Source organism: Camellia sinensis, chromosome 10 (genome assembly GCF_055761805.1).
Source record: "Camellia sinensis isolate YWXY chromosome 10, ASM5576180v1, whole genome shotgun sequence".
Lineage (NCBI taxonomy): Eukaryota > Viridiplantae > Streptophyta > Magnoliopsida > Ericales > Theaceae > Camellia > Camellia sinensis.
In genome coordinates, this window is record NC_138970.1 from 26,226,846 (window position 1) to 26,247,734 (window position 20,889).

The 20,889-nt window shown below is 35.1% G+C and overlaps 2 protein-coding genes and 1 pseudogene across 6 annotated transcripts; 2 read left to right on the forward strand and 1 right to left on the reverse strand.

Moving 5' to 3' along the window:
• Positions 1-5,228: 5,228 nt before the first annotated feature.
• Positions 5,229-6,302, reverse strand: LOC114266996 (uncharacterized; annotated as a pseudogene).
• A 777-nt stretch (positions 6,303-7,079) lies between these two features.
• LOC114266952 (KH domain-containing protein At2g38610) lies at positions 7,080-15,526 on the forward strand. 5 transcript variants are annotated; one of them, XM_082891119.1, is made up of 8 exons: positions 7,080-7,613; positions 7,765-7,856; positions 9,442-9,593; positions 12,547-12,666; positions 12,780-12,896; positions 13,055-13,198; positions 14,136-14,247; positions 14,863-15,526. In XM_082891119.1, exons 1-7 carry the CDS (start codon positions 7,534-7,536, stop codon positions 14,226-14,228), a joined length of 798 nt encoding a protein of 265 aa, XP_082747245.1. In that variant the 5' UTR covers positions 7,080-7,533; the 3' UTR covers positions 14,229-14,247; positions 14,863-15,526. The 5 variants fall into 5 exon arrangements, with proteins under 5 accessions (XP_082747245.1, XP_082747241.1, XP_082747240.1 ...); XM_082891114.1 differs by having other exon boundaries at positions 7,104-7,613; positions 14,058-14,247; XM_082891116.1 differs by having other exon boundaries at positions 7,150-7,613; positions 9,478-9,593; positions 14,058-14,247.
• A 1,647-nt stretch (positions 15,527-17,173) lies between these two features.
• LOC114266953 (protein RETICULATA-RELATED 3, chloroplastic) lies at positions 17,174-19,069 on the forward strand. Its single transcript, XM_028207918.2, has one exon. It carries the CDS (start codon positions 17,990-17,992, stop codon positions 18,938-18,940), a length of 951 nt encoding a protein of 316 aa, XP_028063719.1. The 5' UTR covers positions 17,174-17,989; the 3' UTR covers positions 18,941-19,069.
• The last annotated feature ends 1,820 nt before the right edge of the window (positions 19,070-20,889 follow it).

Genomic DNA, 20,889 nt, shown 5'->3' on the forward strand with positions numbered 1-20,889 from the left:
TTTTGACTATTTAACCTAGGCTAAAAAGCTTAGTTTGAGAAGAATTTTTTGACTTTTTTAACTTTTTTTGTGCAAGAATAGTGTAATGATTATAGGTTGAATGTGATGTTTTGTTTGCTATGACTAAAATAGTCTATCTTGTTTTTTGTGGCTATTTTAGCCCCAAAACCACTTGCCAAACACCACCTCATTATGGTATTAATTTAGTTATAATTATTATTTTGATTATGATAAAAAATATTTATATACTTTATATGAGAAATTATTCAATATTCCCGGACATATCTGTACTCCTTAACCAATTATCATTCAATATGTCCCTCATGTTCTCCAATCACTCAACACAATATCGCACTTACCCACATTCTCCGTAAATCACAATATTATAGAATATCACGTGTCTATACTCTGAGATTACTAAATAATTACACACTTTTTATAGTGTTTGTTTATATTTATTTATTTTAATTATTATTTAAATGTGATTTAATTATGATGATTGTGATCATTAATTTCACAATTTACATCGTAAATAAAATAGCATGACCTTATATCTGTTTACTTAAAATAATAAATTTTATAATTTTTAAAATATCATTGTTACAATATTTTTATAATTTTTTTATTAAAAATTATGAATTTGTTGGGAAAATTAGTCTAAGGTTCCTCTCTCATTTTTAGTAATGTAAGAGATCCACAATATTATTTTATGATATCTAAAGTCCCTCAACCCCACACCCATATATCACAAAGAAATTTGACTCTCTCAACTATACACTCAATCTCCAAAAAAGATAGAGAAGCCGTGCAAGAGAAATAATCAGAATAGTACTAATTGACAAAGAAAGAGAGAAGATGTACAAGAGAGAGAGAGAGAGAAAGAGAGATCCTAGATCGCTCAGTCGCTTTTAGCCACTCCTTGTTTCGCCGCCGCTCGCTGTTGTCACGTGGTTCTCCGATCTACTCTCTCTTTTATTTTCTCTCACTTCTTCATCTTCTCTGATCTAAATCGCCACCAACTTTTTTAAATCTTCTAGCAAGACAAACGTAAGGCGTGTTTATGCGACAAGGTGGATAGTTCCTTGTGCAACCAGAGCACACCAAGGTGTTTGCTGGTCTTGCCCTTCACCTGTTCGACAAAACGCCACGGTGAACTTTGCTACTGAGAAATCATAATGGACCTTCGGATACTGAATGCTTTGTAATGAAGAATACAATCCTTAAATGCGATATGCTTCATCGATTACTTCTAGCCTTTCTTTAAACATGGACATCCACAACCAATTTAGGGCTTCACTCGTCCACACGTTGCACAGGCTGTTATCGCAGTTGAAAGGGGTAAGTTTACTACAATTACTATTTTATTCAAGTTAGTTAATAATTTATTTGGTTTCCAAGAAACCAAACAAAAGCAAAGATTGAATATTGTGATAGATATATATTTGAGTTCAACTAAACAAGAATTGTGAAACCAAATTTTTACTTTTCATTTTCTTACCAACTAATTAATGATTTGTTTTCTGTAATTTGATTACAGATATCGGATTCACACGGTTCAAGCAGTCAATAATCGTAGCATCGGTAATTACGTGCAGAGAATTTCTTTAGGTTCAAACTAGAGGAAATTGAAATTTCTCTGAGTTCAAACCCGAGAAATTCAGAGGAAATTGAAATTTCTCTGACTTTGTTCACAAAGACTTGAAATCTCTCTGTAAATCTCTTTCTCTTTCTACCGTTGAAATCTATTTTAATTTCTCTGATTGACTGCTGAGAAACCGAAGGAAAATTAAATTTATAAATCATGAGTTCTTAAGAGAATTCTGTATTTGTTAAATTAATTGGTATACATTACAACAAAAGTCATTTTTTAAAAAAAAAATATATTTTATTTCTTTTGCTCTTTGTTTTCTCATCAGCCAAACAAGTAGCAAGTGAGAGAATTTATGTTGTTGATTACTCTATTACCTTATCAATGTAGTGGCAACGGATGACCGACTCTGTTCGTTGAAGGAATTACGCGGGAAAAGCCTGCAACGAAGTATTCAGAATTACCAGAGAAAATTGTGAACAAAGTGAGAGAATTTCAATTTTCTCTGAATTTCTCTAGTTTGAACTTTAAGAAATTTCAATTTTATCTGGTTTGAACCCAAAGATTTTATTTATTTATTTTTGAGAAATTAGGCTCTAAATTCACGAATTTTAATACTATTTTGGTTAAGAAATGGGTTGAAATTAGGGTAAATTACATTTACACCCCCTGAGGTTTCTGACAAATACAAGGACCTTTCCTGTGGTTTCAATAATTACAGAAACCTCCCCTACTTTAACTGACAATATCAAAATTCCCCTAATCCGTCAATTTTACACAAACGACGTTACTTATCTATATAAAATGACCATATTACCCTTTAAATTAAGTGTGAAAACACGAAAATACCCTACAAAATATCCCTTTTTACTTTTTTGAAACCAGAGTTAACTTCTATTTCTTTTTTCTCTCACTCTCTTCTCTCTTTCATTCTCTTCCAACCCAACCCAACAGTGCCTATTTTCTTGGTATCCGACTCCGATTCTAACAAGGAGACCATTGACGACGAGATATTCCTTCTTGTCGCGATCCAAACCCGCCTTTATGGGTTTAGAACCGTAACCAGCCAGTAATCCGAGATTACTGAAGGCCTACATGATAGTGATACAGTAAAACAGAGTACAGGGACAGGGCGGAAGCCAATACAGTAAATAAACAATGTCCAATGAGTTATGACAATCTGTATGCCAAAAAACTTTTCATACATTTATATATGAACAGTACAAAACAATATGTACAACATTTACAGTGATTCAGGACAGGGACTTAATCCCTATTGGAACAGTACAGTACAAAACATTCAGTCTATACAGTTAACAAAACAGTTATAGAGACAGACGGGGGAAATTAAAACACCCCTAAGCCATAGCTTGGCAGGCTCGGAACCTTGCAGTGGGGCACAATGATTGGCTTGACAAAAAGGGGAGTCTAACCCATGCTCCTAGCTCCGGTTTGGTGCCTGTACACCTACATGTATATATGAGCAGTGAGCTAAAGCCCAGTGAATAACATAATGTGTAAAGGGGTTAAGAATGAATGCCCTTACAGTAATGAAAACAATTCATTAAATCAGTATTTCAGTCATTCAGTCATAACAGTCATATGTGGTACATCCATTAGCATAGCAGTATAGTAAACAGTAGGTTTTAAAAGACCAAACAGTAAATGATGGCCATCAATCAGTAAACAGTAGTGGTTCTAACAAGGGAACTGACAGAGATCTCTGTAACAGTAACAGTAACAGTAAACAGTAGTTGCTAAGGATGCCACAGTACAGTTCGGAATATAGGACATACATTCATTCAATTAACAGTATCAATTCAGAAAGTAGTTCAGTTAAACAGTCAAAAATATTCACAGTTGAACATATCTTTACACAATTGTTACTCACAGAGTTCTGGGCTACAGTTAAGCTAGAGCGCGTCTCCTGATGCCAATCCTACACAGTTTACAGGATGAACACACACTAAGTTCATATTCGGGAATCAAAGACTTAGTCCCTACTTAGACTCAGTGTGGTTCTACATCTATATCCTCATTAAGATGCCTTAAGCTAGGCCTAAGAATACCTAGAATGGAATGAGGATGCAAATATGCACTTCAAAAGCATTTTCAGAATTTTCAGAAAACAGGGGTCACGCTCGAGCGTAGATTACACCGCTCGAGTGGACATGCAGACAAAGGTTTCCGCTCGAGCGTAGCCTTACTCGCTCGAGCGTACTGCAAAACAGTCAAAAGTGCTGGATAGGTGAAAATCGCGCTCGATTGGGCGCTCGACACCGGCTCGAGCATAAGACACAAGGTCCCGCTCGAGCGTCAATTCTTCCGCTCGAGTGAACTTCAAAACAGTGCAAAGTGCTGGGAGCACGAATTTCACGCTCGAGCGCCAGTCACCCCACTCGAGCGTGAGTTCAAAATTTGGAATTTCCAGATTTGAACCTCAAGCTCAAAACCAAGTTCAAATGTACAAATTTCGATCCTCCTAGGCCAATTTTCCAGAAAACATTCCAAAACTCATAATTTAACATGATTCCAAAGCTCAATTGTAAAATCAAGGCTCAAGGGTGTTTCAATTAAATCTAATTTCAACCCAATTTTCATGAACATGATTCAAGCATAACATGCATGAATTTAAACCATTTCAAAGCTTCAATTTCATGATCTAGGGAGCCAGTACCTTTTAAAACAAGATGATTTCATGAACTTAAACATAATCATGAGCATGTATGTAACAATTTTCCATGGAATCAACTCAAAATTCAACAATATAGGCATGCATGCATGGAATAAGCTCCTAATTCAACAACTAGAGCTAGTTCTAGGCTTAGATCACTAAGAACACAAGAACCATGCAAGAATCAACTTAAACACAACAATAAAAGGTTGAATTCCTCACCTAAGTCTTGAATTAGAGGTATGGAGGCTCAATGTTACAAGAACTCCTTTAATCTCCCTAATTTCCAAGCAATTCTCAAGAACACTCACTTTCTTCCCTCTCTCCCTCTTTGGTCGGCAATAACAAGGGAAATGGCTGATCAAAATGTTTTGGTTCAATGTATGCAAGTCTCTAAGGGTGTAAGGTAGTGGGCCACCTAAGTGGCATTAAGGTAATTTAGTCAAATTATGCAATTTATCAATATTTAATCTAATTTACTCATACCAAATCACTTTTTAACTGAATGTGCCATAAAATCACATAAATTATGATGGTCCTAAAACATCAATCAATTCTTGGTTCAGCAGCCGATAAGGCCTTCAATTTGCAGTTCAAACATAAAAACATGAACAGATAATCAAACAGACAATTGATAGAAATGCAATAAATCAGATATACTTAATCAATTCAGTTTCAGATTCCAGTCAGTCAGTCCAGTATTTCAATCAATTCAATTTTCCATCTTAATCAGTCTTAGTTTAGCAGTAATCGGTAATTAATCGGTAATCAGTGATGAGGGTTATTACACTTCTCTATCTTCCTAATAATGAAATCAAACCCTACTCTCTCTCTTCTCTCTCTCTCTCTCTCTCCCTCTCATTCCCTCCCAATCCAACCCAACCTAACCCAACAGTGCCTCTTTTCTTGGTTTCCTACTCCGACCCCGACAAAGAGACCATCGATGACAAGATCAAACCTCTTTTATTCTCTTGCAAAATCACAGTTGAAGAATTTACCTAAAATGGTAAGAACCAATGTCGTGCTTGACTCCACACTTGAATTCACCAATATAACTGCTTCTATTGGAGCAACTCTGCATTCCAACACCATGGCTCTGCCCATTACACCACTTCCCTGCATAAGCATCCCCTCTATAAAACCTATAAACTCCATAACCATGCTGGAGACCTTGCTGATACTGTCCTCGAAAACGACTACCTCTCGCCCAGCTCTCAATTCCATACGCATCATACCTCCCATCAACCCAATCTCCCTTATACCTCTCATTCACAAAGTAATTGTACATTTCACTCCTATTACACTTCCCTTTGCGAAACCCCCCTTTATAGAAATCACCATTGCTGTAAAATTCAACCCATTCTCTTACAATTCGCTTTGATTTTCAGTCTTTTTTCGATAAAATCGACTCGCCGATGAACCATTGGACCGGTTTGTGGTTGTTCTGCGAGAACCCAAGTCGCTTGGAGAGAATCAAAAAGCTTTGGTGAATCAAACCCTTGTTTTTGCCAGCGAATAAGAGAGCGATGACGATGAAAATTAGGGCTAAGATGAGGTTTTTCGAGGTGGGTATGTCGTCCCTGCCGAAATAGAGGAAGGAGGTGTATAGAGAGAGGGAGATGAGGGCGAGAATCGGGGGCGAACCGGCGAGAACGGCAACGAATTGGGGATGAACTGGGTTTCTGGGGCTTTTGAACTGGGTTTGTGGGACTTTTGTTCCTCCATGTCTTCTTCGTCTGGTTTGATCTTGTTTACGGAAGATAGGGTTTGGATTGGGTTTTGTGGAAAATTCTTTAATTGGCATTTTAGTGCATTATGGTTATTTTAGTGCTTACGTTAGATGACATCAGCAATGTCTGTTAGGTATATAAACGACTGTCAAATTTTGGGGGAATCTTGATATTGTCAGGTAAAGTAGGAGAGGTTATTGTAATTATTCAAACCACAGGGGTGGTCTTTGTCTTTGTCAAAAACCTCAGGGGAGGTAAATGTAATTTACCTGTTGAAATTATGATTTTGTATTACAGTTTTGCTGTGTAATTTTGCTAAGTTGGTGAATTGGGGATTTGGGTTTGGATTTTGAAGGTTGATCAAAAATAAAAATAAAAATTTTGTTAGGAAGTTGGGCCGTAAATTTACAAAATTTAGTATTTTGGTGAGGAAATTGCAGGAACTTGTTAGTATTTTGTTCTGATCAATTTTCTCTGGTAATTTTATTTGCATGTTTAATTTTCTCTGTATTATTCAATTTTCTCTTTCTCTGGTTTGAACTCAGAGAAATTTCAATTTTCTCTGAGTAATTTTCTCTGCCCTGTTAAATTTTCTTTCTATTGTTCAATTTTATCTGGTTTAAACTCACAGAAATTTCAATTTTCTCTGGTTTGAATCTAGAAAAATTATTTGAGAAGTCCAACGTTTCTCCGGAAAGAATTTTTCTAAGAAGAATTTTCTTTAATTGAAATTTCTCTTGATCAATGTTAAGAAATTTTAAATATTATAAAAATATTAAATATCATTTATATTATAAAATCTTAATACAGTATCCTAAAAAAAAAAAAACTCTTATTTGTTCATAATTTTCCTTCCAAATAATTAAGGGTGGTTTGAGATGTCCTAAATAAGTATACTTTTTGACTTTTTATAAAATATGGGTTAAATTTTTGACTTTTTATAAAATATGAGTTGAATTTGGGTTAAGTTTAAAATGATATGATAAAAAAATAATATAACTTAAATAAAATGATATAACTTAAATAAGATAATGATTTTTTAATTTTTAAAATTTTTAATTTATACCAAACAAGACCTTACCCATAAAAACACACACCTACACACAGCTATGCCACCTTCCAGATAGATTCTGTTCCACCGTAAATTGCTCCCGTGCTTGCTCTCTCACTTTCCTTCATCGTCCTCCTTGTCTCTCTTCCTCGGCCACTGTGAAATTATTTTCCCTTTTCTTTTCTTTTCTTTTCCTTCAAAATTTTCTCCGCATAAATAAACAAAAAAAACACCTCACAAATTCAACCACAAAAACCCCACGCTGTTTCTTCAAAATCTCCCTTTCATTTTCACCTTTTATTTTTCCCATTTTTGTCTATACATACACATATATACATAAAAGTTAAACTAAAAATCTGCAAATTTCACAGACCTTTCTAGCTTCTACCCTTCTTTTTATACAAACCCTTTTCACTCTCTCTCTCTCTCTCTCCTGCAAGTCTAAGCCCTTTTGGGTTCCATTGATTAGAGAGAGGTCTTCGAAAAAGCGATGTCAGGCCTCTACAATCCCAACTTCTCACCTGCAAGGGCTGTTTCTCCGCAGATTAGAAGTACCCCAGATGTTGAAAGGTATACTTTTACTTGTTTTTTGTAGTTCAATTCTCTTTGCTCTTCATTCTCTGTATGTTTTTTTGATCACTTGACTTGAATTTGAAGTTACGTGGGGTTTGATTGATGTGGTTTTCATTTTTCCCCCCTTTTTTTGCTCATCTTGGTGTAGTAATCAGTACTGGTCGGAGCTGTTGGCAGAGCATCAGAAGATTGCACCCTTCATGCAAGTTCTTCCGATATGTAACAGACTGTTGAATCAAGGTTAGTTCTGTACTGGGTACTACCATTTCTGGGTTTTGGATCTAGGGTTTTTTTGGGTTTTAGCTGCATTGCTTGGCACAGTACTGTGTTTGCTTGTGTGAACAAAGTGGAAGCTTGATTCCACTCAATTGGTTTGATTATTTCGTACAGTTCTTGGCTTTGATTGGTAGTACATCATTGTATTCATTTCTCTCTCTTGTTCCTCAATCGCTTGCACATCTGATTTAGATTTTTCTATGGGGAAATTTGGATTTCCCATGGAACAGGTAGACATCACTCACTGCGTTTGCCATAGGATCTGAGACACTTAAGTAGATATAGTGTACAATGTCAGTCCTCTAATTTTTGTTTTTTTATAACCGGGACATGATCCCTTTCAAGTTAGATTAGACACCCAAACCTGGGGTAATGAGATGCACCACTCTTCGTCACCGGCAAAAACCGAAAGCCTTGGCTTCGCCCAGAGTTGAACCAAAAACCTAGAGGTTATGACCCCAATTCTTACCAATGGCCAAATAGAGAGGTCCTTTGTTGGAATACTAAAATGACTACCTTCAAACTGGTCTGAGGAAGAGTGAATGGATCCAAGAAATGCTGTAAAACTGTTTTTTTCCCCCTTACTGGTATGCAATGCACAAAAGATATATTCAATTATCATGGGCATGCTGGGGTCCTTTGGCATCATCTTAATTGTTCACAGATTTCATTTTTGGTTTTGAAAACGCAGTTGCTCTCCTAAGTTTTTTGGACTGGTAGAATGGACTGCTCCTACCATATATATTGTTGTCTTATCAAAGAATACTTGACTTTTTATGTGAGCTTTGGCAACCATTTACTTCAGTTTCCAAGTGAACTTGTATAATGCACAGCATGACTTGGGGTGTCTGACCATATAAATCCTAAGTTTATACCTGATTTAGTGGCAATGCCAAAATTTGATATTTCCTTTGGAAGTGATGTAAGAGATAGATATATCTTGCATTGCATTACTGTAAATTGAAATTAGTTATTTATGAAAACTGGTGCTTAAAGTTGCAACATTTGTATTATCATGGACTCAAATGTTTTTGGCATTTGGGTTTCATGTGTATTTGTTTATCGAAAACACTTGCTGACTAGAAAGCTGGTGTGGAAACTAGCATAGATAAATAGAATTTATTTATGTAGCATTAAGTGAACAGGATTGTAGGTATTGAAAATTAAAGAATGGCTTCTAGCATTAAGTGAACGGGATTGTAGGTCATGCATTACCTGTTTATTTGTGATTTTTAGTTGAAATAACCTTGTAACTACATTTCTACTTCATTTTCAATATTGCCTTAAAAAGCTGGTGTGGAAACTGGCACAGATAAATAGAATTTATTTATGTAGCATTAAGTGAACAGGATTGTAGGTATTGAAAATCAAGGAATGGCTTCTAGCATTAAGTGAACAGGATTGTAGGTCAGGCATTACCTGTTTATTTGTGATATTTAGTTGAAATGACCTTGTAACTACATTTCTATTTCATTTTCAATATTGCCTTGTCTCGTCCTCTTTTTGTGACTCCTTTTACACACCTTGCATTGTCCTCATCTCCCCACAGAGATTTTACGGGTTTCTGGTATGATGCCCAACCAAGGTTTTGGTGAACTTGACAGACTGCGGCATAGAAGCCCCAGTCCCATGGCTTCTTCAAACCTTATGTCAAATGTTCCAGGATCACGGTTGGGTGGCTGGAATGGCATTCCTCAGGAGGTAATTGGTCTTCTCGGTTTTACTTTAGCATTAATTTAGGTCTGGCAGTCCATCTTTCTTTCTTCTTTTTTTTTTCTTTTTTTTTAAATTTATTTTTTATGTAACCTTTTTCCCCTGTATTCTGAAGCTACAAATTTATCGCTCTGTGTCATCAATTTTATTGGCAATAATTACCAGTTATGGATGTACAATATCGGATTCATGCCTACCTAGAACTAAACAGTAGCTGTAATTAAGTGATGGACCTGTATTGTCAATGTTAATTGGTTTGAGGTTCTCTTTGATGAATATACCTCAACGTCATACCCATGCCTTCCTGGCTTCTCAACTCAAATTGAACAAATGGATATAGAATATCTTTTATAGTAGGACCAGAGTGCTGATTTCTTCGTTGTTTTGGATTTTATGTTTTGACCCCAAATCTTTCTTTTCAGTAGTTGTGTATTTTCCCAAGTAGTAGGCAATTTATGGAATAATTGCAAGCTTCAGGCCAAACCACATTATTGATTTGGATAATTCTATTTACACACCACCAAACCTCTCAATACACACCATTTACTTAGTACACACCACACTCCATTTGAATATTTTAATTTTTTTCTCAATTTACACCATTAATTTTCATTTAATACCAAAATACCCTTTCTTCCTTAATCACAAACCCTATCCCTAACCTAGCATCACCACCCACTACTACCGTTGTCGCTGCCGTGACCGCCACTGCCAGAATCAACAGTCGCCATCCCCTCCCCAGCCACCAGCCCTTCCTAACTCCTCCCTTCACCGCCACACCGTTCCTAACACCCTCCTGTTGCCACTCTACGCCATCCCTATTTCGCCGCCGATCTGCAACCATCCTTCGCAGCCCCTCCTTCCATCACCTTGATGATCGATCTCCCCAGCCTCGTCATTTTTCTCCAATCTTTTCCCAACCTGGCTCTCCACCACCACTCCCTCTTCAACCATCATTATAGTCGACCATAACTACCCCACAACCACAACCCGACACCTCCGCAATCCTCCAATCCTCGCGACTTCACCATAAAGAGAGAGAGAGAGAGAGAGAGAGAGAGAGAGAGAGAGAAGAAGAAGAGTTGACTGGTGGTTGCGGCTGTCACTGCCATCCTAAACCTAGATTTGACATCCCAACTTGAACCCTAAATCTAGGAGCAGGAGAAGAAGAAGAAGAAGATTTGACATCCCAACTTGAACCCTAGATCTAGAAGAAGAAGAAGAAGAAGAAGAAGAAGAAGAAGAAGATGTGACATCTCAACTTGAACCCTAGATCTAGGAGAAGAAGAAGAAGAAGAAATGGACGCTGGAAAAAGGGGTAGCGGCAACAGCAACGGCAATGTTGATGGCTGTGGCCGATGGTGACAGTGGTGGTTGTGTGTGTGCCGATGGTGGTGGTTGGTGTGGTGTGTGAATTGAGAGATTGAGTTTTTGGGTAATGTCTAAAAGAGTAATTTAGTTGAGGGATACAATAAGAATTTAAAAAAAAAATAGCAAATGGTGTGTACTAAGAAAAACAATGGTGTGTAAATAGAATCACCCAATTAATTTTCAACAAATGTGAACCACAATTGTTTGGAGCTAAAACCGAATGTGAACTTTTGTGATATTTTCTAGTAGAAACTAATGTTGCTAACTCGAATTCAAGCCTCATTAGAGGTTAATAATCCCCAATCATGATGTATTATTGCACTCTAACCTTTTGTTTTCCTTCCTCAAACTGAAGAAGAGTTTTTTTTTCAATGGTTTTGTCAGTTAAAGTCATCAGTGGAAGGTAAGAACCCATTTTCAAGATTTTCTTCATGAAGATGCTCTACTTCTTTTTTGTTGTCACAATGAACTTCCTACAACCACTGTTCTTAACAGCTATTGTCTTTATTGTTCACCTACAATGGTAAAACACTGTTATACACCATTAAACCACCAATTCCTCATATTAATGGATTTTCAATTTTTATGTTTCTTAAACGTATTGAGTTTGAAAAAATGTTCATGTTCATGAAATCATGAATAGGAGAAGTTCTTGAGAATCATATGATACCTTTTATTAAGTGTGAAGGAATTGCAAAACTACTAATTGTCATTTTTTCAGCATAGGAAAGCATGGATTGTCCATGTAAAGATTTCATTTTTGTGGTAGAATCACACAAAAAGAGAAGGGAAGAGGATCTTGTCTATAATGCCTACTATTGCATTCACAGTTCCATGTTTCTTTTTGTTGTTATCTTTTCTATTCCAAAATCAAACTAGCTGGTGCTGTAGATAGCAACCATTTAATAGTTTCACGGAAAGTCTCTCCTTACCTATCGAACTGGCAAACAGGTATATGTTGGACTTTTCATGAGTGTTATATGTTAATTTGGTACCCTTATTCTTGACGGTGCCCCTTTTAAAGTCTGCTGATGAAATGGAAGAAGGCATTTAGCAAGATGTATGCATGGTTGATATTTATTTGCAAAGAATTCTTTAACAAGCCAAGTAACTGGAAGGTGAGAGAGTTAAACATTAATGAGACTTTTTCCAAGATTTAAGCACTGCAGAGAATTGAGTTTTCTTTGTTTAAGTTTGTGACAAGGTAGTTCATGAAATAGAGATATTTATCTAATTATCCAATTTATCATGTGAATTATGGATACCTGTGTGGAGTTTTAGTCAAAGCCATGTTATTTGTTTTTATGTGTGGCCACATTCAATAATGTTAATGCTTGGCTGCGTAAAAGTTTTGAAGTTTGAGTCTGATAGCTATTGATAATAGATATTTTAGTATTGCATCCATTCTTGGTCCTTTGTGCTATTATTCTACTTGCTACCAAAGAATTGATCACCATCTGTTTCTCCTACATCTATGATTGCTGTTTTCCATTTTTTTTTTCTTCTTTCCCCTGCTCATGAGAAAACAAAATTATATTCTTGGCACTTAGTCTTATTAATTACATCACAGAGATTGAGTGGACCTCCTGGAATGACAATGGACTGGCAAGGGTCATTGGCGGCAAGTCCTAGTTCATACACAGTGAAGAGGATTTTGCGCTTAGAAATTCCGGTGGATACTTTTCCAAACGTAAGCTTCTAGTTTGTTTTTTAAGCTTAGAATCATGTTTCATTTTATGAAAACAAAAGGCGTCCATTATTACAAAAATGGTATCTAATCTATTGATTTATGTATGATTGTAGTTCAATTTTGTTGGGCGACTTCTGGGCCCCAGGGGCAATTCACTAAAACGGGTGGAAGCTACCACAGGATGCCGTGTATACATTAGAGGGAAAGGATCGATAAAGGACCCGGACAAGGTACTACATATATTTCAATTAAATTATTTAAAAAAAATATTTTTACTGTTTCTTGATAATGACTCAGCTATACCAAAGTGAATCAATTTCAGTTCATTTTTAGTTGATTGGTTGCAGTAAGTGAGCTTAATTGTACTTTTTTGCTTTTCAATCTCCAGGAAGATAAGTTACGGGGAAGACCAGGCTATGAGCACCTGAATGAGCCACTCCATATATTGATTGAAGCTGATTTACCTGCCCATATTGTTGATATAAGGCTGAGACAGGCACAGGAGATCATAGAAGAACTGCTCAAACCAGTGGTATTTATCTCAAACCTAGTTCTTCTTCTTGCATTCTGTGGAGATTCCATGTTATTTTTCATTTTCTAATATAGTGCCAATTGTGACTGAGATGAAAATGCTTGGATAGATGCTTAGTAAGGCTAGAAAAGATAAAATTAAAAGTGAATATATTCGTGAAATAGTAAAAGTAGCACCAATTGAAGATAAGTTAATAGAGAATAGTCATGTACAACGAAGGCCTATAGATGCAACAATAAAGAGAAGTGATATAATTGCTATAAATGAAAATTTTGAGGGAGGAGAAGTTTTAAATTGACATGTGATGCAGTAGTAAGAAAATATATAAATTTATTTAATTTAACTGAGCATAGAGTCCTTGATAGAGCAAGATGGCAAAAAAAGATTCATGTAGCTGGCCACACCTAAATGGGGCACAAGGCTTGGTGTGGTTTGGTGAATCTAACCAAGTCTCTTGTCCTCTGTATGACACAAATTTGCTGGTAAGGACAAGTAGTGAGGCATGCATTTGGTAGATGATCTGGTTTGTAAACTTGTGAGGTGGTAATGGTGAATATGGTCAAGTTCCTGCAATGTTGACCCCTACTACTTGACAAGTATTTACCATAAGGATTTTGGAAATCGTTTTGAAGGAGAACGAATCTAGTCAAACTGTACTGTTTTTACATTGTCATGGGCCTTAATATCATTTTCAGGGTCTGTGGTTTTATGTATTTTGGTGTTTGAGAAAGTAATTCTGAAAGGTAGTCGGTGCCTATCCTTCTGTTGAGAGAAGTTAGGAAGTGCCACTTTGGATGTTTGAAGACCAGGATTCAGTTAAGGTTGCTATATTTTGGACTGACCCACATTTTCTTTCTAGCTGTTCTCCTTTGAAAGAGCTTTTGGAATATGGCAACAGAATTCATTTAGTAGCATTTGGAAGTTTTTCTCTTCGCAGTTGCTCCTGAAAACCCTTAGATATCTTACTCAAAGCTGCCAACTGAGTCAATTAGTGAGCAGGTCATTGACAGATAGTTACTACAACCACTGAACTCCATGAAGTCAATTGAGTAATCCTCGTTTCCCAACATATGCATATTCCGCTCCTCTGTTTGTTTGGGCGAATTTTTTTTTCATATTTTTTGACATTTGGTACAATGGAAAACGAAGTCGATGGAAATTTTTTTTATGGTCATTGGAAGATAAGCTTATTTAGGGGGAAAATGTTTTACACTTTTGAAAGGTAGAAAGGGTTTTCCAAACTAAAGTTTTACCACCACCATAACCACCTCCACCCCACCAGCACCACTAGCACATAACTGTCAAAGTCACAACCAAACATAAGAAAACATTATCTGGAGAAAAAAAAAAAGTTTCAACTTTTTCTATTGGAAAATATTTTTGAATAATGTTATATGCACTAATTGGTATACTAACAAATGATGTGACATAGATTTAAAGGTTTTGGGTATTTGTAATTTGTAAAATGAGTGATGTCAATAATAATGTCATAATATACGTTGGTATACTAATTAGTATACCAATTGGTGCATGTAGCACCACCGAATATTTTTTGCCGAAACAAACAGAGCATTGAGGAAGAGTCATGGTATTTGATAGCTATATCTATTGGTTTGTATATCTCTATATTTCTTTGCTCACTTTTACATCCGTGTTCTGTGCAGGATGAGTCACAGGATTATATTAAGAGGCAGCAGCTACGCGAACTAGCTATAATAAATTCAAATTTCAGAGAAGAGAGTCCTGGGCCAAGTAGTATTGTTTCGCCTTTCAACACTAGTGGGATGAAACGCCCAAAAACCGGACGTTAAGACCTCATATTTATTGCTGTTCAAAATGGTCTATGCTCTTTGCTTCCTAGAGTCATGCTTGAATATACCTGCCGGTATACCTCAACTTCTTATAGCTTACCAAAACAAAAACGAAAAAACCAGGCTAACAGTCCTTGTCGGCGAGCTTTGAGGTTTGGTTTTCTTTTAATTTTGCTTTCGTTTTTGAACAGCAGAAATCAAAGATGAAGGAAAGCAAAAAAAGAAAAAAAAAAAAGATCTTTATATATATAGATGGGTATTGGATATAGGTTTGGTGATGCTAGTTCTTGTAAAACTTCATTGAATTTATTCATCTGTTAGTAGTACCAGCCTTGTCTAGTGTGCAATGTATTGTTACTAATGTAGCAAAAGGCTTTAGTAACAATATGACCTTTAAGCAAAAAGATTGAATTTTGTAGGTATGTTGTGTGAGTACATGATTTGTGACTTGTTTACTTCATATTTGTTCTATTTAAAATTAGATAAAAGGATTGTAGTCTTTGGTGATTTAACTAAATTCAGATTGATTCATTTGATATGTTAATTTTTTTATTTTTAATTTTAATTTTTTTGGGATGATGATCGTGGCCCATTGTAGAATTTTGCAGTCTAGTTTTTATGATCACTAGAAGAATATGGGATGAAGAAGTCGCTTGGCGTAACGATAAGGCTTGAACTGAAGCACCACACCCTATAGGGAGTGTATGTCCTACTAAGACGAAAATATGCATGGTCTTATGATTTAAATTAATCTATAATTTTGACAATTAGGGAAAATGTATCTCATAAAGCAATTGGAATTAACGGATAAAATCTTTTCAATAAGGTTAATTCAATTTTTGTTTTTAATATTTCTTTTAGAGTGATTAACAAAATTTGAGTACTTAACTCTTAGGATTGGTTAAGAGTCATTTTCAAGAATATCAAAGGGTAGTGAATCCAGAGTCTATACTAACCTTTGACTATTATCAAAGGGTACCCATATCAAAGGGTAGTGAATCGAGAGTCTATACTATCCTTTGATAATAGTCAAACGATAGTGAACTTAGATAATGGTTATCATAAAATTATGTAAATTTTACACAAATGTGTAAAATGTGTAACCTTTGATAATGGTTACATAAGTAATTTTACACAAATGTGTAAGTTGATGTATGTTCGTGAAAATTTATATAATTTGTGATAGGATTGTATACGATGTGTATTGCATATCGGAAATTTTTTCTATTTTTGTTCGGGAGAATATCAAAGTATTTGAAATTTGTAATGAATATTTATATATATATATTTTCATATTTTAAGTTTAAATTTCACAATGTTATGAAGTTTACATTTGACCAATTGGACTAGAAAATGAAATTATTCAAACTTGACTTGCTAAAAGTTTATTTACCATTGATTTATTAGGTAACCAAATTAATAAATTTGTTAAATTTTAAAATCAAATTTAAGCAACACACTGATTGAATCAACTTGTTTATATGTACTATAAAATAAAAAAAAAAAAAAAATTACTTGATTTGGTTTAAATTCATTTAAAATCAACTCAAAAAACAAACAAGTTAAATTTAAATATGTTGGGCTTTCAAGACAACTTTGATCAACCTACTACTAAGCTCATTTACATCTATAATTCAAATATAAAATACAATATTTTATCAAAATAGTTTTAAAATTACACTAATCTTATAATTTACTTATTAAAAAATAATATCTAAGCCAAAAATAATATAAAATGAGGACATATTGTTTGATATGGCGACAGTTTATGAAAATGGCAAATTTAAACTAACTGAACCTTATTTTTATGATTCAATTTCATTTCAAATTTTATAAGATCATAAATAAAACAAAACAAAATGAATCAAGCTGATCATCTGGAGGGGCCGTTTGGGAATCAGCTTCCTTCCATATGGATTTCCCAACTGAGGCATCTTATTGGGCCTTTGTGAGCTCGGCAACCTAACATCCATAATTTAAATCGTTTAATATATAGAGCTTATTAAATATTTTATTCTGATAAAAAATCACATTAATTAAATATTAATAGTAACTTGATTATATCACATTTATATCAATAAATTATTTTTAAAATCATAATTATTATTGACATAAATTTAATTTGATTAATTAATAATTAATATCTCATCAACATAATTTTTTATAAAAATAAAATACTTGATAAATCTTAAATATTAAATAATTTAAATAACAATAATACATCCCACTAATTTGGGAGTACTAATGGACCACTAATGAGGTGAAAATTCAAAAAAAAAAAAGAAAAAAAAAAATTTAAGATCAAAACATCACATCAATCAGTGAGATCCACTCTCTAGAACTCCCTCCCAATTTAGAGCTCCCAAACATTTTTCTAATTTAAATTATCGTATAGACTTCATAATGAACCCTAACAGTACGTTTCGGTCCAATTTCGGACCGGAGCTGAGCCTTCTTTGTGCTTATTATTATTATTTTTTTTGTGTACTTTTTTTTTTTTTACAAATTACGTATACCCTTCGAGATTTAACAAAATTATAGATATTTCATGAGGTTTGAGAAATTATAAATACTCCCTAAATGTTATATTTACATAACAAATCAAGGACAAATTATTATGAAAAATATAAACCTCATAGAACAATTTGTTATGAAAATATAAACATTAAAAGATATCTGAAATTTCAAGAGACCTGTAATTTAGCTAAACTTCAAAAAAAGGTATATGTAATTTGTCTTTTTTTTTTTTTTAATAATTAAAGCATGCGAAAGCAAATTTTGGTTCGTGGAAAACGTGGCGTGCGTGTAGGTGAAGTAGAAGCAGAGTGAGTCCAAGCGGAGTCATCGTCTTCCATATATAACTTCCCCCCGTAGCAGCCACCACCACCACCTCCAGTTGAGTTTGGAGGATTGTTTTTCAAGGTTTATAGAAGAGAAAGACAAGAAGAAAACGAAAACTCACCTTGTCCGCCACCAGACCATGGCGGCGGCGGCCCAGCTCCGTCGCTTTCCTCTCTCAAAACACTTATCTCAGATCATCGGAAACCGCCATCTTCCTTCTCAACCACCACCCTCAATCCCAATCGCATCCCCTTCCTCTCCCCTCTTCCGCCCAGCATTCCATTTCTCCTCCTCCGCCGCTGCGGCCGCCGGCGGAGGGTGGAGCAGAGGACCATTGGGGGCTTTTCTAAACGGATGGAGATCTAGAGTCGCCGCAGATCCCCAATTCCCATTCAAGGTCGTAATGGAGGAACTAGTAGGAGTAAGCGCGTGCGTTCTCGGCGACATGGCCACTCGCCCTAATTTCGGCCTGAACGAGCTCGACTTCGTCTTCTCCACTCTCGTCGTCGGTTGCATCCTCAATTTCGTCCTCATGTACCTCCTAGCACCAACCCTATCATCTTCTTCATCCAAAACCCTAACCCTACCTTCGATCTTCTCCAACTCCCCCACAAGCCACATGTTCGAATCCGGACCCTACACTCCCCTCAACCGCTTCGGAACCTTCGTCTACAAAGGACTTCTCTTCGCCGCCGTTGGATTCGCCGCCGGACTCGTCGGAACGGCGATCTCGAACGGGCTGATTGCGATGAGGAAGAAGATGGATACGAAATTTGACACTCCGAATAAAGCTCCTCCGACGATTTTGAATGCGGCGACATGGGCGATTCACATGGGATTGAGCAGTAATCTGAGGTACCAAACACTGAATGGGATCGAGTTTTTGCTTGCGAATTTGGTGAGACCTGTGGTGTTTAAGAGCTCGGTGGTGGTTCTGAGATGTTTGAATAATGTTTTGGGAGGAATGTCGTTTGTGGTGTTGGCGAGATTGACTGGGTCGCAGACTTTGCAGGAAGAGAAGAAGACGAAGACCAAGATGGAGGTGGTGGTGGTGGTTGAAAATGGAGGAGACAAGGAGAAGGTGCTATAGTGGCGAGCGAGCAAGGATTCCCAATCAAGCGGTTTGATTCGAGTTTTAGTTGGAAATCTCTGTTTGGATTCTGTATTTAAGTAAGAATTTTGAGGAAAAAAAAATATATATTCACTCTTTTCCTTTTCAGAATTTTATTTAAATTTAAAAAAATATTTGATGGATCAAATTTGTGTGGTCTTAATGGCTCGAATGTATTAAAATAATGTCGACGTCATTTTAAGACATTCAGTCAATTCAGACCATGAAATTTTGAATCATCTAATATTATTGTTAAATTTATAGTATAGTCCGAGGATTAGCTTGTCTCCTATTCACTTTAGATTTTGGACCAGACTATTTGGGTTATGTAGCTCATTGTGGTTTTGTTTTGATAATTTAAACATAATTTATTAGATTTTTTATATCAATCAAATTTATAAAAAAAAATGCAATAAACTATTGTGTTATTTAAATTTTTTATGGATGATTTACATGTTATAATTTAAAAAATGAATAATTTGAATCATCAAGATCTGACTTATGGTGACTTCATGAGTTCAAACAATATGGTTTAATTAACATAGTAGATTGGAGACAACCTACTAATTTAAATCTAATTAAAATAATATATATATATATATATATATATATATATTTTCATATTTGTTGTTTTGAACTTATTTTTCACATTCATTTTTTTCTTGGTTCTATTTGGATTGGGGGGGTGTGGGAAGAAAAAAAAAATTATAATCTTTTATTTAAATGACAATGATTATGTTTATTTATTTATTTATTATTATATTGTTAATCCAGAGGTTGAAGAATGGGCGTAAGCTGGAATCACGAGACTTGACAAACCCTTTGCAAAAAGTTATTTTTGTACATTGGTCCTGTTTGGTATAGTTTAATTTCAGTTTATTTCAGCTTTCAGCTTATAACTTATAACTTTGTGGAAGTCAGAAAACAGCTTATTCTTTGAGTGGGACAGGAGATGCTTTAAGAATAAGCTAGAAATCAGCTTAAGCTGAAAGTTATAAGGTATAAGCTGTTTAGGCATAAGCTATAAGCACTTTCCCACAACTCTACCAAACAGGGCCATTATTTGTATTACTAAGGTCCCTAAGTGGCTCATGTGTTGGCCAAAGCAGCCTTGTCAGACGGCTGAACTGTGTGGAGCTTTTCTTATATATATATATATATGTTAGGGAAATTCTAATATATATATATATATATATATATTTTTAAGGTGTATTATATATTCTTAATTATGTTATTTTATTTTTTAATTATTATTAATTTTTTGTTTATTTATGATATTATTTTAATGATAACTCATCAGTTTGTGTTTAATTATGATATTTTTTTTTAGAAAATTTACAAGTAAATCTCATGTGAGAGAAAGTTGAACCATTTGATCGTAAGAGTTTTCTTTTGAACCAATTAGTCCTGTGTTTTTTATAAGTGTCATTTATTGTTTTTTGGTTAATTTTTAGTTTACATTAATACCCTTGAAGTGATTCATTTTCCTATTGGGGGTGATTCGTGTTTGTCTGGGAATGGAAATGTTAGGGTAAATTACATATACCTCTCTTAAGGTTTGGTTAAATTACAGATACCTCTTGAAGTTTTGAAAATTACATCCCGCCCTCTAAGGTTTGTATTTTCATAATAATTTGTTCCCTGAGGTTTAAATTTCATAACAAATTATTCCTTAATTTGTTATGCAAATATAGTATTTAGGGAGAAATTTATAATTTCTCAAATGTCAGGGAGTATTTGTAATTTAACCAAATCTCAAGACAACATATAAAATTTGCCCGAAATGTTAATGTTTGTAAGGATTTTGATTGTTTAACATTGAATGGTGGGGGCCAACATTGGCAACATTTGTGAGTATTGTGTTGTTAATTGTGTTCTGCTTCTTTTTCCGTGGATGTGGTATGCTTGCCGATTGGTGTTGGGTTTGC

Coding starts and splice junctions, on each gene's coding strand:
- LOC114266952 (XM_082891114.1), top strand. CDS start 7,534: ATGTCAGGCCTCTACAATCCCAACTTCTCACCTGCAAGGGCTGTTTCT. Junction 7,614..7,764: donor AGTACCCCAGATGTTGAAAG/GTATACTTTTAC, acceptor ATCTTGGTGTAG/TAATCAGTACTGGTCGGAGC. Junction 7,857..9,441: donor TAACAGACTGTTGAATCAAG/GTTAGTTCTGTA, acceptor ATCTCCCCACAG/AGATTTTACGGGTTTCTGGT.
- LOC114266953 (XM_028207918.2), top strand. CDS start 17,990: ATGGCGGCGGCGGCCCAGCTCCGTCGCTTTCCTCTCTCAAAACACTTA.